We start from the raw sequence: 17,238 nt of genomic DNA on the forward strand, positions 1-17,238 counted from the left end.
ATAAGGTCAATGTCATTGCCTGCAAATAGTCTGGATCTCAATCCAATTGAAAATCTTTGGTGGAAGTTGAAGAAAATGGTCCATGACAAGGCTCCAACATGCAAAGCTGATCTGGCAACAGCAATCAGAGAAAGTTGGAGCCAGATTGATAAAGAGTACTGTTTGTCACTCATTAAGTCCTCAGAGATTGCAAGCTGTCATTAAAGCCAGAGATGGTGCAACAAAATACTAGTGATGTATGGGAGTGTTCTTTTGTGTGTGTTTTTCATGACTCCATAATTTTTTCCTCAGAATTGAGTGATTCCATAATTTTTTCCCTCTGCTTGGTCTGAAAAAATTACCCCTACTGAGTTTCTAATCTTTATTTCTTTTAGTGTTTCTTAAAGCCCTAAAGTTGCCATTTGAAATGACTTTAGTTTTGTGCCAGGTCTGTGATCTGCTTTTTTTTCCAACAGCATTAAACAACTGAATGAACATCCTCCGAGCCCAGTGATTCCATAATTTTTGCCAGGGGTTGTAATAGAAGTGTTTGAATGCAGAGAAATAGTTGAGCCAGTGGCATTGAGGCCCCCATTCATATTAGGCTGACTATCCTATAAATATGGGGGACGCGCTTCAAGATTCCCCCACGATTAATTTAAATGCCCAATCGTTTGTTCCCCTGGGACAGTGGTCCTTAACTTTTATTAACTTGAAAACCACATTCAGCTCTGAGAGGGTCGTGTGCCATAACCAGAGCCTCAAGAGCAGTTACGTAGAGCTAAAACCTCCCACAGTAGTGACACCCAGAGATCTCATTGTCAGTGTAATGACAGCCAAAGCTTCCATACAGAAATCATCCCGAGGCAGTAGAAAAGTACCTACAGCCAGAGGTTCCCACGTTCCCCCCATTTGGTATTCTAGCATCAGGCACTGCCAACACACTGTCACATCGAACTTCAAGCACCTCCTCTGACAGGCAGTATCATCCTTAATCAAGTTTACCATATTTAATTTTTCTCTCCACCTCCAGAAGGTGGAGTATCCAGATTTGCTCTTCTATGCGAGGCAGCTCACAAAAGCCACCATTTGGAGACCTGCTCTTCATTGCAGTTTTCTAGACCTGGTGCTAATGCACCAAGTTGGCAGACAGTCACGAGCCACATGTGGCTCCCGAGCCACTGGTTGGGAATCCCTGCCCTTGGACATAGGCTGCTGGCAGTGGCTCTCCCTGCTCCCTTAACAAGCACATGAGCATTCATATGTATATGGGGGGAGATGAGAGCGAACATTCAGCATCTTTGGATTTTAACTCCTCCCCAACATCAATGGTATATATAGGCCGACTGGGCTTTTCAGGCCGCACCATACCTGGGAGATGCCAGCTGCGTTAAACAGATGGCATCTGCCTGTAACAGCAGAAAACGGCGCTCAGCTCCAATCACTGTTAATCCATTATTCGCAGCCGTCAGACTCCATTCAAATTCCCATTGTCAGAGACTGTAACCCCCCCACACCCCCAACACTAATTAAAGTGTATAAACATGTATATAGGGGATGCAGCTCCTATAAAGAAACATAACAGGAGTATGCAGTTTAGCTTAATATTTATTGAAAAATCTACTTTAATATGCAAATGAGGGTGCTTCAGTGCATCCTTGGTGTGGCTTATGCCTCGGTGCTCCGTTACACCCAAATAATTGTATATTAAAGCTAGTGCCTTATGACTGACAGTGCTCCCTTGGTAACAGTGAAAGCTGTCTAAAATGAGAATGCACATCTGCGCTGAAACTGGAGGAGCGCAGTGCCGCGCTCTAAGTGTCAGTGCGGTCTTGCACACAATATGGCTGTCTTTAGCCTTCAGGAAATGCTTTGAAGTGAGCAGGAAGGATGTGCATGTTACAACACCCTCTTCTTACAGAAGCTGCCCACTATACTTCCAGGTACATCTAGCATTGACAGACAGACAAGAACCAGGTGTCAAGAATGTGTATGCAGCCACATTGTGTGCAGCCCGCACTGACACTTGAAGTGAACCGCGGCTCTCCTCCAGTGTCAGTGCGCAAGTGCAGATACACAGACTGATTTTAGACACTGCACACTCTTGCCAACTGAGCATTGTCAATCAAGATAAGGAACTGGCTTTAACATGCAAACAGGAGGGTGTAATGGTGCACCAAGGTATAAGCCAAGCAAAGGGTGCAATAAAGCGCACTCATTTGCATATTAAACAAATGTACAATGTACATGTTTAAGTTAAACTGTGTATGCCTGCTATGAATTTTATAGGGACTATGTATCCTATATAAATGTTTATGCCGTTTAAATGGCATTTTGGGTGCGACCGCGATTTTAGTCATGTAGTGCAATACATGTATTGCAGTTTAGAGAACAAGGGATCAAACTGAGTGCAGGTCCAAGATACCTACGCAACTTTTGAAAAAAAAAAAAAAGCAATAAAAAGTTAACAAAACACTATTTATCACAAAATTGTAGCTCTAAAGATGTAAGCTTGTAACACAAAAACAACAAGCCTCCAAACAGCTCAATGAATGGAAAACAGATTTAAAAAAATGGATCAACCAATTTTTTAAAACAAATTTCCGGATTTATTTCCATTTTTATACATAAAAATATAGGAGCTTGATATAGCTGTATTCATACTGACCTGGGGAATCTGTGTTGCCAGGTCATTTTAACTATATAATGTAGCTGAAAAAACAACCCCCTCCACCAAAACAAAGTGGAGGAAATGCATTTTTTTTTATTTATTTATTTTTTTTTTTGCAATTCCAAAAGCACATTTTTTTTAATATTTTGCTGTCGTCCGATGCATCAGGTAGTAATGTGAATGTCATTCAAACGTTAATTTTTTCAAGCAAAAACCAAGCCCTCATACAGTCTGTGTAAAGCACTGTAAAATTAATGGTGTTATATAAGTGAGTAAAATAAATGAAAATAGAATCCAGTGAAGCGAGCGAGTAGGTGGTCAACTATGTTTTACTCTGAAACACTTCTCTGTTTCCGATCTAAATATATTGCATTCTTTGGACTAGAAGACACATTTTTAATAAGAAAAACTCTTGTTAAAAAGGGTGTGCGTCTTAGGCGGTGTGACAATGCGTTTTTTAAGCGTTTCCGCAGCGGCAAAAACGCTGCAGAAATGCTTAAAAAACGCTTGGTACAAGGCCTGCCATGTTCCCCAATGATAATCCGCATGTGCTGTGCACATGCTGAGGAAATTTCCACTGCGGATTATCATTCCGGAAAAAAACGCAGCACTACCAATTATTTTGTGGAAGCGCTGCGTTTTCGCCACCATTGACTTTCATTGGAACGCTTAATATCCGCATCACTACATCTGTATATGCGGATTACATGCGTTTCAATGTGCGGATGGTACCCGGGTCCGGAGGAGAGGAGACTCTCATCCAGACCCGGGTACCATAGAACCTGTAAAATAAGAAAATAAAATAAAAAATAAATATTATATTTACCTTCTGATGGCCCCCAGTCTCCTTGTCTTCGCTTGCCGGCAGCTTGCGGTGGACTCAAGGACTTGAGCTGACGTCATTTAGTCATGTGACGGCAGGTCCTTCAGTGTACCGCAAGCTGCCGGCAAGCCGAGAAGCATCGAATCAAGACTCCGGGGGCCATCAGAAGGTAAGTATAGATTTATTTTTTATTTTTTACCATTCTTTCGGTCACACTATATAAATCCATGCGTTTGCATGGATTTATATAGTGTGACCAAGTTGTCAAGCACTTTCCAAGTGATGCTAAAATCGCTTGGAAAGCGCTTGACAACCTGCATGCGGAAATGCATGTGAAGAACGCTTCACATCCGCATGTCCCTGGCAGGAAAAAAGCATGTACAATCCGCATGTACAATCCGCATGCGTTTTTTTCTGCCAGGGAGATGCAGAAACGCTCAGGAAAAAATCCGGAGCATTTCTGCATCGTGGGCACATAGCCTTATAGTCAGGAGGCAGCTTACTGTGATGGAGAACGCTGACACAGCATCCTCCCCAATCGCAGAGAGCTGCTGTCTCTCCTCCTGCTCTGCACTAATCTATGTGATCGGTGCACAGCAGGAGAAGAAGCTTAGTGGGAGCTGAACAGAGGCCGCAGGAATTGAGCAGCAGCAGGACCTTCTGCATCAGCAATTCCAGGACCTTTCAGGTCATGTGACTGATCACATGACTTGAAAGGTGCTTGACTTAATCAAGTGGAAGGTCCTGCAAATGCTCAACTCTGTACAGGTCCAGGTCAGGAACTGAAGGACGCGGTAATGTATAGTGCGTGCGTGTAGCAGAGCAGTATATGCACGTAGCAGAGCAGGATGCGTAAATGTGCACGTAGCAGAGCAGGATGCGTAAATGTGCACGTTGCAGAGCAGGATGCGTAAATGTGCACGTAGCAGAGCAGTATGCGTAAATGTGCACGTAGCAGAGCAGTATGCGTAAATGTGCACGTAGCAGAGCAGTATGCGTAAATGTGCATGTAGCAAAGCTGTTTGTATGTGTATATATGTGCATGTAACAGAGCTGTGTTGTGTGTAGAGACACTAACAATAGATTACCTCCCTATTCTACCCAAGTACATTAAAATTAGTGATAACCCCCCCCCCACTTTACCCCACCAGGGAAGCTTTAATAGGAAAAAATGTTTTTCCTATTTTTCTGCTGTCTAAACCTGGGGTGTGTACTATGGTAAAGTGCATCTTACAGTCCGAAAAATACGGTATATAGCTAAAATCATGCATCCCGTGGATCAGGCATCAGTTGTCAGGTTCCCTTTAAATCCTAAATTGATGGAAATTATCAATAAATGAATGAGTGGCGTAGACCCCACCTATCATCAGCATCACAGATAAGGGGCATATACTTTAAATAATCAACTTTGCACACAAGGCTGAAAGCTGTGGTTTTTAGGGCAGCGTGCCCTTTCCATTGTTGATTGCTTTAGCCTGTGTGTCATAAAGGAGTCGTTTCCTCAGCCACTCGCATACCTTGCACAACAGAAGATTGCAGACAACAGTTTGGTCTCATGTAACTCCTTAGTTTTTTTTTGCCTGTACAATTTCTTTATCACCTTCACGACCGAGAATTTTTAAATTTTTGTGCTGGTTTGGTGGGTATGTCACCATTTTCCGAGACCCATAACGTTTTCATTTTTTGCTCGATGGAGCTGTGTGATTGCTTATTTATTGCAGGGCGAGACATTTTTTATTGATACCATTTTTGGATAAATAAGACATTTTGATCACTTGTTCCAGTATTTTTTGTGGTATTGCAGCGACCAAAAAACAAAACGTAATTTTGGTGTTCTTGAATTTTTTCCGTTTACGGTGTTTTCTGCTGATAAGATTTCACAGGGGCTGGACTGTACAGGGGTCTTCTCCTTGCTGTCTGATTCCGTTCTGTGAATGACGGGCCTCCTCTGTTTGAAGAGGAGATTTCAAACTGAAGGAGGAGAAGGCATGTCAAGGAAAAAGCGGTGACCTGTTATTCACAGACCAGAGGGAGACGGAGGGGCTCTGGACTCACAGATGGGGGACAAGACCCAGTGTACAGTCTGGCCCCTGTGCACCGAAATCGAAATTAGCAGAAACATTCAAAGGATGATTAAAGAACAACCACAAAGTGGATTTCTTCACCAAAGGTATCAATGTAATCAGTATTACAGCCATGTATTTACATTATAAAATCGTGCTGATATGTTCTCTTCAAGCACTTTTTCAGGCGGGTTCCTGACAGCATGCGCACATACCTTGAGTACTGACTATGTGCAAAAAGCACCTTTATGCCCAGCAACATTGGAAAAGAAGGTCATCAAGACTATACATGCAGTACTGCTTCCCAATAATCCAAATAAATGTCCGAGCATGTAATAAATGGCCAGGTAGAGTAGGTCATAGTGACCGCTTATTGTTCTGACTAATACTCTTAGATGAGGCTTTTTTTTCTTTAATTGTACAGACAAACACAGCAAATGTATGGGGAGAAATGAGGGAATGGTGCAGTGTACTTACCAGAATTGAAAAGACAATTCCAGAAACAAAACATATTGCAAACCACTTAACGCGAGTGCCAAAATTTAATGAGGAGGAATCCAAAACCTAAAATGAAGTAAAAAAGGTATTAATGGGATGTTCATGTGGTATAATTACAAAAAAAGTTCATTACAACTAAAATGTCCATATAAAGAAAAAAAAATGACTAGGCAAATGTGTATGAAGTAGGGGCTTGCACTATCTTCTGACAATAGGTATCAGGAGAAATTGGATCTTTTTTACCCACAGGAGATAAGTTGAGAGGCTTATTTCATCTTCACATTAAAATAACTATGCACCTGGCTTAGCATGCATGTTTATGGGTGAAAAGTACAGAATATGCGCATAGTCACTTTAATTGGACCAACCATCCGAAAGGTCGAAATTGGATGCAACATGCGAAGTGCTCTACTCTTTTTAACATATACAGATAATAGGTTATTCATTAGATTTTTAGAAGCAAACCGTTACAAAAGTTATGCATAATACACACAGGTTTCATTTATAATGTGAAATCTTTACCTTTCCTGGAGTAGATGATAATCCTTCCGTAAGCAAGAAAAAAGAAAAAAACAAAACAAAGCAATGCAAAAAATAAAATCAGCACATGACATTACAGTTTAATTACTAGGAAGCTGCAGGCATTAAATGAAATGATGTTACTTGGATTGCATTTTGATTTATCATCACCTGGGCTGTATTGTATCCCCCCAAAAATTCAAGAAAAAACACAGCAAAAAAGGGGAGCAGCGTTTACCTGCCTAGATCTTCAGAACTAAGATGGCGGCTATACAGGTGCAAAATACTGATGAGACAATCACTCACAACCTACCATTTCATGGAGGGGGGGACTGCACACAAAAAGCCTTGTATAAGGTGCAACCTCATCCTCACCTGTCCACTGCAGTCCAAATAGCGAGGGTCCTACGAAGATCCCATGAACAGAACGGCCACATTGTAAAATGTGACCGCTCTGTTCATTTGCCGGCAATAGACTGAGCTTATTGCCGGCAAGTTAGGTCAGCGCATGTGTGGTGAGTAAATGAACAGAGTGGTCCCATTTTACAATGTGGCTGTTCTGTTCATGGGATCTTCATAGGACCCTCGCTATTTGGACTAGGGCGGACAGGTGAGGATGAGGTTCCTTTATTATTTTACCTTTATTACAGGTGATCATGGGCTTCGGGATTAGCTGTAAGGTGAGTATATGGTGTTTTTTTATTTTCTGCAGGGGTGGAGAACATCGTGGACAAGGTGTAGGTGAGTATAATGTGTTTTATTTTATTTTTATCAATTTTAATTTTTTTTTTTCACTTTCAGCACAGCACAAGCGCCGATGGATGGGAGACTACTGCTCCCATCCAGCCGTGCCCATGCTCGCCATTTCCTATGGCAGTAGGCACCGGCTGATGGTGGTAGTAGTACCATCAGGCGGTGACTATGACCCGCGGTAAGCTTTTTACTGCGGGTCACTGTCATATCTGTGTGATCATGCTGACACCTGTCAGCATGAAGCCACAGCGCTCTGACCGAGGCAAGCATGTACCGCCGCTCAGAGCCTGTGTTTCCTGCACTGTCATGCAAATGACAGCACAGGAAACCAGGTAAATTCGGCTCTCCCATTCACATGAATGGGGTCCGTGTTCGGGGTTCGGGTACCCGAACTTTAAAAAAATTGTTCGGCTCAATTAACCGAACCTGAACAGTCACAGGTTCACCCATCACTAATCTCTACCTGTAGAGGGTTTTAAAGCCTAGTGAAGCTAGAACAATGTAGTACTACCCCATAGGAATCAATCAGCATACACTTTATTATTCTATAAAAATAGGAAAAACACTGCAACTGCTGCAATTTTATGCTATACAATAAGTCCCCCCTATTGTATGTACATGTGGGAAATGAACGCACGCTGCACAATCAGCAGTTGTCCAGTCTGACTGCAGCTGAGGAAATGTACCGCCCGACCAGATGCAATAGCCTTTCATACAGTAATAAAAGAAGTTCTGAAGGTTTAAAAATTGCTGCATCTGTTTGTTCCATGTAAAAATAACAAAATCAGCCTTACTTACCATGGACTTGCCTGTGCTGCTTGCCCTGGCCTTTGATGACCCAACCACTAGGCTCCGTACTGGTGGTATATAATGGATCCAGCACTGTGATTTCTGTTTACAATAGAAACCGCAGCACAGAATAACCTAATTGAGTCTGGGAGAACTGTCACTTATGGTAGGGCTAGGACTCACTAATGTGCATTAGATGTTCTGCAAATGAGGCTGCGAGTTCAGGTCAGGAGACCCTGCAGCTGGTCCGTGCACCACAGTCGATACTCATGACGGATTCACACATCCGTGTTGTGGCCCAAGAGAGGTAAGCGGCCACCAGCTTGTGTCTGGCAAAGGCTTGCATTGCTTTCCCCAGTGTGAACTTAAGGAGTTGGGCAAGCTTGACACACCACATCATGCAACTACATACATCAGATTTTTAGAATGAAATGAGCAATGTAGTTGGAATAAAATTTGGTTTATTAGATTGCATAAGGTAGCTGCTATCAAAAGTGAAATATAGTTTAATTACCAAAAACTTTACTTTTTCTTTTTTTTTTTTTTTTTTTTTTTATCTATGAAGAACTGCACTACAACTTTTTCTCCACCATCCAGATGTCAAGACTGATCCATCTAGATGCACACCTTCCCAGTCACTGCAGGCAGTTAGTATGGTAAACCTACCATACCCTGTGTCACTCAATGAGGAAGCCAAGTTACAGTGAGAGTGGGAGTCTCCTCTAGGCTTTCTTTACATTCCCCCACAAGTCTAGCATATATCATGGCATCTTTATTATATGGCACCATATGGGGGAGCTGCAGAGGTCTAGAAGGATATTTTCTCTTATCACTAGCAGGATACAAGTGAAAAACTACAAAGGATAATAAGATGCCACAAGGTGAAGCTTCACGGCACATCATGGCTTTTTCTGTAATTACAATTAGCTTGTCCCTCTGTTATCATATCAATTGGTCAAAGCAACACTCAGGATAAGTAAAGAAAAAGGTGTTATTGCAGGGCAGTCTCGATCATGTAGCTATATCCCTTCTCCATCCCTCGTGTGCATAGGTGGAATGTAAAGAGGGCAATCTGGGCTACCGCCTGGGGCCCGAAGCTCTGGGGGGGCCCCATGGCCATACTGCTCTCATTATAATGTTTTGTGCACAGCGCACATGACAATATAGCAGACGTGAACACACAGCACGCTCTGCGTGGCCACGTCTGCTTTACTCACGTCACGCAGAGCTCCTGGTGTTTGCGACTGTCTTCTCCTGCAGCTCTGGACCTGTGCAGGGCTCATACTGTATAGAGATTGCTGCGTGGGGATTCATACTGTATATAGGGGACTATGTGGGGGCATATTGCCTGGGCCTGTGAGCTGTTATCCTCATTGCAATACGACTTATGGTCTCCTTTTCTTGTCCTGATAGAAGAAATTCTCTGATGAACCCCAGAACAAAAGAGGGAGGAAACGCATCAAAGAAGATGGCATTAAGTTAAGTACACAACTGTTCAGGCCATGTAGGGTGTAATATTATATATAAAAATATTGATGATGTATCCGTCAGCCCACTAGTATCTATACATGTTCATTACATATTACCATGCGCAGTATGCACTTCTGAAGCTGGGAAACATAAACCTGGCTGCAGTGACTCTGCCGGAATGAGTGGCGTGCCTGCGCAGATTTGCATTAGCCGATGATGACGCCGCTCGTGCAAATTATGTTATCAAGCCCACAGGAGCATGATAACATGGAAGATTCCTGACTAGTCTGGGGAATTAACGCCCCATTGACTAGTCAAAGTCCTCATTAGGATAGTGAAAGAGGAGGTTATAAATTATTTTTTAAAGCATTTATTTAACTGAATTATGTTACACAGGGATGGCTAGGGAGGGGGTATAATTGCAAATAGCTGAATGCTGCTGGATTGGAGGGCACGGGGGACCTGTTAGGTTCCCTTTAATTCTGCTTAATATTAAGTCATACAATTAATATACAAAAATAATTAATATGCTACTATTGAGCAGAATAAATATCAGCCTATTGGTTTGGTCTCCACAACAGTCACGGTCTCATGTAGCCCCTTGGGAAAATTAATCTCCCACCTCTGCACGATTATGTATAGCGCTATGTTAAGTATAGTTCAGTACTAAAGGGAAAAATTTGTGCTACGCGCATCGCTATATCTGTTGAGCGTGGAGTGGGCACACCTTATAAACTGCCCGGGGTCCTAGCTACTCAATACATCCCTGATCGTGTGATTTTTGTAAATCATACTACCATTAAGTTTCTCTCTTGAGACATTTACTTTATGCCTTGCTGCCTCAATTAGGAGATTCTGCCCATCATTTTTATTAAGCAATGACTGCATGGAAATGTCCAGAAATGTCTGCTAAACAAGCCAGTTTAATTAATAAAAAATTATGCCACTTCTGCAAGGAGTTTGTATGTTCTCCCCATGTTTGCGTGGGTTTCCTCTGTGTTCTCCGGTTTCCTCCCACACTCCAAAGACATACTGATAGGGAATTTAGATTGTGAGCGCCAATGGGGACAGCGATGAAAATGTATGTATGTTGGCGCTATATAAAAATAAAGATTATTAAAGATTATTTAGTGGCTTGAGCTATGCCAAAAGTGCCCTCCAGTCCCCAACTGGAGTAAATTTCTGCTATAGGCACAAAGCACTTGTTACATGTGCCGCTTAAGAGGTTGTCCACTACTTTTACATTGATGGCCTATCCTTAGGTCATAAATGTCTGATCGACTGGGGTCCGACACCCGCGATCAGCAGTTATCAGTGTTAGCGGCCGCACTTACTTGCCAAGCTGGCTGTCTACTTGTAGTGGCTGCCGCACGGTACTGAACATCCGCCACCTATTGCTTTGAGTAGGAGGTGCAGTTCCCATGTGGCAGCCACTACAAGCAGACAGCCAGCTCGGCAAGTAAGTACTTCTGGCCAGTGGGAGTGCCAGATGTCGGACACCGGCTGATCTGACATTGATGACCTATCCGAAAGGTCAAGATGAATTAAAGTGCCCCATTCATCAAGACACAATGTCAGTCTTAACGAATTAGGGCCCTAGAGGCCTATGGACCAGGGTGAGCAACACATTGGGAGATGCACATTTTTGGTGAGGACAAGAATTACTACTTTTAAACCAGCGCTTTTAAACATAAATTTTATTCCATGGACAACCCTTTTAACCAGCTTCATCTCAGATTTATGTTTTTGTCAAGTAAAGATCCACAAAGAGTAAGGCTATGTGCGAACGATCAGAATTTGAAGCAGAAATTTCCTGAGCGTCTCTGCATCTCTTTGGCAGGAAAAATGCTGGGCGTTTTTGAGGCGGTATTGTGCATCAAAGAATGCTTTTTGGAGCTAAATAAAGTTATTTGGTGGGACATTGCTTAAACCCTTGGATTACCGTCAGAACTAGGATGAGTATATTGGTTAATTTAAATGATTAAAGAATATATGTCTGTTGTATTTCAAATAAAGTGTTTACTCTGTGTCTGTGTGTTTATTTAACTCTTTACTTTAATTAGTTTTGGTCATGAAAGGGTCTGATTAACACCTAGTCATCACCAAACAAAAAAAAGAGTTGGGTGTCAGCTAGTCCCATTCACCCAATCTTCATTAGCTTTCTATTCATGTAATTTATGCAGCAGCTGTGAGCTGGTATTTTCAGCCTGGGAAGGAGCCATTTGCAAACATGGTCCCTGGCCATTATTAACAGCTCACCGCTAGTTTGTTAGCTGCCACGTCCCCCGATCAGCACTCAGCAGCGCTTTGGATGTAGCACATTTTTGTTGCGTCCAAAACGCTGTGTTTTAATGCCGCACATTTGAATCCACTGCATATAATGACACTTCAATCGGTCAAAATCTGCAGTGGAGACTAGCATGTCCGCTACATAAATTGTCATGCTGCGGGTGAGTTTAGGTATGTGGCCACGATCAGGAGCTGCTGGAGGTTTGGCACTGCGTGTTTATACAGCGGCAAACCTGCAGCGTCCAGATGTTACAGCATAGTGGATGGGATCTCTAGAAATACCATGTCCACTATGCGTGCATCAGAGGCTGCAGATCACCCTTGGACACTGACATGCAGTGCATCTTTCAGGACCGCATGTCAAATTCTCTTGCAGAGTCGCTAGTCTCCGCAACAGAAATTTGACCACTAGAACGTATTGAATGCGATAAATCCGCATGGTTCAGTGAACACGTGGATTTACCTGCGTTCAATAGAATGCAACGTTTTGGACGCAGCAAGAAATACGCGTCCAAAACGCTGCTACGTCTGGATCGTGGGCACAGAGCCTAAAATTAAAAAATATATATATATATATATGGCATGGGCTCCCACATCATTTTTATAACCAGCAGAGGGAAAGCCGACCGCTGGGGGCTGATATTAGTAGCCGCGGAAGGGGCCATTAGCCAACAATGTTACCTGGCTATTAATATCAGCCCACAGGGGGCTAGATTACAGGGGGACCCCAGAAAAAAATTGGGGCCCCCCCTATAAAATCTAATCAGCAAAGGCTAAAACTAGACAGCTGCGGGCTGATATTAATAGCCAGGGAAGGGGCCATGGATACTAGCCCCCTCCGTGGCTAATAATATCACCCCTCAGCAGTCCCAGAAATGGCGCATCCATAAGATGTGGCAAATCTGGCACTTAGCCTCCGCTCTTCCCACTGCCCTGCAACGGTGGCGAGTAGGGTAATGGGGTTGGGGTTCACGTCAGCCTTCAGTAATGGAGGGTGTCTATAGGACGCCCCCATTACTAACCACGTAGTAAAATGGTCTCCGCTTTTTCAATAAAAGACATGGAGAGAATAAAGTATTTTAATGAAATAAAAAACAATTGGTTCTACAATTTTTTTTTTTTATTACCCTCCCATTCTCGAAGCCTTCGATCTCCTGAAAAAACATAAAATAACAAACAACCATATCCCTCACCTGTCTGCCGTCAACGACGTAGTCCACTATTATGCCAACGAGTGTCCCACAGCGATCTGGGTCACTTCTACAGCCGTGACATCAGAAATCAGTGATGTCACTGCTGTAGAAGACAGAATTGTACACTGATAAGAAGTGTAAAATCACTCCTGTCAGTGTACATTGCTGAGCAGGAGTGAGGTCACTGGGGTTGATCAGCCGCTAAACAGCCCTGGTGAGCTTACCACCCTGAGAACATTCTTGCGAATGTTCCCAGGGTCAGGTCACGTGAGCATCAGCTAATCGCTGGCGTCACCGATCAGCTGATGGTCACGTGAACGATCAGCTGATTGCTGGCGTCACCGCAAGTCCTGGCAGCTCTGTACAATGTAGGAGTGAGCGCGCCAGGAGGCGAGGATCGCCGCTGGGGACCAGGAGGTCACCGGGGGCTGCCGGACAGGTGAGTATAATTTATTTTTACTTTTTTTTTTTACCGCGGGCACGGCAGAGCAGACTACTGCTCCTCCCATCCACGCTGCTCTCGCTGTCATCAGCGGCAGTGGCGGTCAGATGAGAGGAGTTGTAATCCTCCTCTCCCGACCCAGGTACCACCCGCACCGCGTTTCCGCCGCCATTGGCTGTAATTGAAACGCAGCAAATCCACAGGTATAGGTACTATGCCTGCGGGTTTGCTGCGGTTCAATTAAAATCAATGGACGCAAATTTGCGGTGGGATCGCGCAATAAATGGCCATGCTGCGCTTTTTTCCGCAGTGGTAATCCGAATACACAGTGGCTTTCTACCAAATTCTATACAACCTGATGACTAAGCAATTAAGTTGTCATACCAGCTGCTGGGAAGATCTAAGAACACACATTTTCAAGTACAACTGAGATATATATACACAGCACATGCGGATTATCATTGGGCAACATGGCAGACCTTCTACCAAGCGTTTTTTAAGCGTTTGAGGCGGAATTGCCGCTGCAGAAAAGCTTAAAAAAACAACGCATAGTGGGCACACAGCCTTAAGCTGTTTTCTTAAAAATGTGTCCAGCTGGAAATCTTATATATATATATATATATATATATATATATATATATATATATATATATATATATATATATATATATATATATATATATATATATATATATATATATATATATATATATATATATATATATATATATATATATATATATATATATATTCTGCGGCAATTCCGCCGCAGAAACGCTTAAAAAACGCTTGGTAGAAGGCCTGCCATGTCCCCCAATGATAATCCGCATGTGCTGTGCACATGCTGCGGAAATTTCCGCTGCGGATTATCATTGCGGAAAAATCCGCAGCACTACCAATTATTTTGCGTAAGCGCGGCGTTTTTGCTGCCACTGACTTGCATTGAATCGCATAATATCCGCATCACTGGATCTGTACATGCGGATATTAAGCGATTCAATATGCGGATGGTACCCGGGTCTGGAGAGGAGGAGACTCACCTCCAGACACGGGTACCATAGAACCTGTAAAAAAAAAGAATTTAAAATAAAAAAATACATTATACTCACCTTCTGATGGCCCCCGGTATCCTTAGTGATGCGTCCTGGCTCCCCGGCGGCTTGCGATGGTCTAAAAGGACATTCCATGACGTCATATAGTCATGTGACGAGTCACGTGACTACTGACGTCGGCGGTCGCGTGACCTGTCACATGACTAAATGACATCATGGAAGGTCCTTTTACACCACCGCGAGACACCGGGGAGACCGGACGCATCGGATAAGGAGACCGTGGGCCATCGGAAGGCGAGTATAATGTTTTTTTTATTTTTATTCTTTTTTTTTTTTAAACTAACTTGGTCACACTATATAAAATCCATGCCGTTGAATGGATCATCAAGCAGTTTTCTAAGTGATGCTAAAATCGCTTGGAAAGGGCTTGACAACCCACATGCGAAATCGCATGTGCAAAACGCATTACAAACGCTTGTCCCTGGCTGAAAAAACGCATGTACAATCCGCATGTACAATCCGCATGTGTTTTTTCTGCCAGGGAAATGCAGAAACGCTCAGGAAAAATCCGGAGAATTTCTGCATTGTGGGCACATAGCCTAAATTATTGCAAAATAATAAAACACAACATACTCACCAATTTACTTGAGTACTACCATATGATACATTATGTGCAGTAGCTACTACTTCAATGTCAGGAAAACATGTGACTGCTGCAGCCAATCACTGACTACATGACATGTTCTACAAACTTCTAAAACAAGTTTCAATTCCTCACCATTTTCAAGATATTAGTTGAAGGGAGTGAATGAGAATGTTCTTTTCATTCAGGTTTGGGAAACTTCTACATAGCATTGTTACATACATGGGGATTAAAAGGTTTATAAACCTAAATTTGCATAAAGGAAAACGACTGTACACACTACTGTAGCAGCTACTGAGTAGCAACATTACAAAAGGTTACTTCCTCGGAAAGAACCAGCAATGGTGAACACACTCAGCAACATCCTGTGGCTTTACAGAGGCAGGCCAGATCTTATCCCCAGTAACATCTAATGCCTGGTCAGCTTACACTGCACAAACACATTAGAGGACTGTGGGCAAACCCTAGTCATGTGTTAACCCCTTAGTCTGTGGTTGGGGAAACAGAACCCAGAGCATGTTGCACTTGAACAGAAGGTGAAATCACAAGCAGCAGATTTTGTTGCAGAAAAATCTGCTCTATTCAGCTGAAAGATTACTTGATGAATGGGACAGCTGGAGAACTTTCTGCAACAATCTCTAATTGATGACTGAACCTACACGAAAAGTGGGTTCACACTAGATGGATTATCAGGAATGCTTAATCCAGATAATCAGCTAGTAAATATAGGCTGAGAGTCACGTATCAAACATGCAAAACGCTTGTTCTCGGATTAAATTGTTTTTAGGTTTACTTAAAAAATATCAATCTTGGCAGAACAGGTCGAGTAAACAGGACATAAGCTGCCGAGAACAATGACAATTTATACACAAAGAGCTGATTACTGATTGCTCTGTATACATTGTAAGTGTAGTCGGGTACTTTAAGCAGTAAAATAAAACAAAAACTAACCACCATAAAGGAATACTAAAGTTTTATTATATTTATTTATTATTTTTACACAGTGTCTTGTGAGTTTAAAAAGGGAATTTTTTTCCCAAACTCAGAAGAGTAATGGAGATCAATAACCACATGTCTGCACAACCTTTTCAAGCTTCACATTCAGTTCTTCTGCTGGGAGCATCTTAAAGGGACTAGAGAAAGCAGGGTCATGGAGGTTCCTTGGAAAGTGGCCAAGATAGTATTGAGCTTTATGTACGAGCGGTCAGCTATATACGCTGCAGGGGCAGACAGTATAGAGCTTTATGTACGAGCGGTCACCTATATACACTGCAGGGGCAGACAGTATAGAGCTTTAAGTAGGAGCTGTCACCTATATACACTGCAGGGGCAGACAGTATAGAGCTTTAAGTGGGAGCTGTCACCTATATACACTGCAGGGGCATAGAGCTTTATGTACGAGCGGTACACTATATACACTGCAGGGGCAGACAGTACAGCGCTTTATGTACGAGAGGTGACCTATATACACTGCAGGAGCATAGAGCTTTATGTACGAGCGGTCACCTATATACGCTGCAGTGGCATACTGTACAGAGCTTTATGTATGAGCGGTCACCTATATACACTGCAGGGGCAGACAGTATAGAGCTTTATGTACGAGCGGTCACCTATATACGCTGCAGTGGCAGACAGTATAGAGATTTATGTATGAACAGCCACCTATATACGCTGCAGGGCAGACGGTATAGAGTTTTATGTATGAGTGGTCACCTATATATGCTGCAGAGGAAGACAGTATAGAGGTTTATGTATGAGCGGTCACCTATATATGCTGCAGGGGCATAGAGCTTTATGAATGAACGGTCACCTATATAAGCTGCAGGGGCTGACAGTACAGTGCAGACGGTATAGAGCTTTATGTACGATGGGTTACCGATACACGATGGAGGGGCAGACGGTATAGAGCTTTATGTATGAGCGGTCACCTATATATGCTGCAGGGGCAGACGGTATAGAGCTTTATGTACGAGCGGTCACCTATATACGCTGCAGGGGCAGACGGTATAGAGCTTTATGTATGAGCTGTCACCTATATACGCTGCAGGGGCAGA

General features: G+C 42.9%; 1 protein-coding gene across 2 annotated transcripts in view; it reads right to left on the reverse strand.

Moving 5' to 3' along the window:
* SFT2D1 (SFT2 domain containing 1) overlaps positions 1-17,238 on the reverse strand; it is a 110,950-nt gene that overhangs the window by 29,285 nt on the left and 64,427 nt on the right. For both annotated transcript variants that reach the window (XM_073673259.1, XM_073673258.1), the window contains exon 2: positions 6,014-6,100. In XM_073673259.1, the coding sequence (XP_073529360.1) occupies positions 6,014-6,100 (87 nt within the window). The remainder of the gene's footprint in view (positions 1-6,013; positions 6,101-17,238) is intronic.

This window comes from Phyllobates terribilis, unplaced genomic scaffold (genome assembly GCF_046119375.1).
Source record: "Phyllobates terribilis strain yellow unplaced genomic scaffold, ASM4611937v1 Scaffold_3__8_contigs__length_932513732, whole genome shotgun sequence".
Classification (NCBI taxonomy): Eukaryota; Metazoa; Chordata; class Amphibia; order Anura; family Dendrobatidae; genus Phyllobates; species Phyllobates terribilis.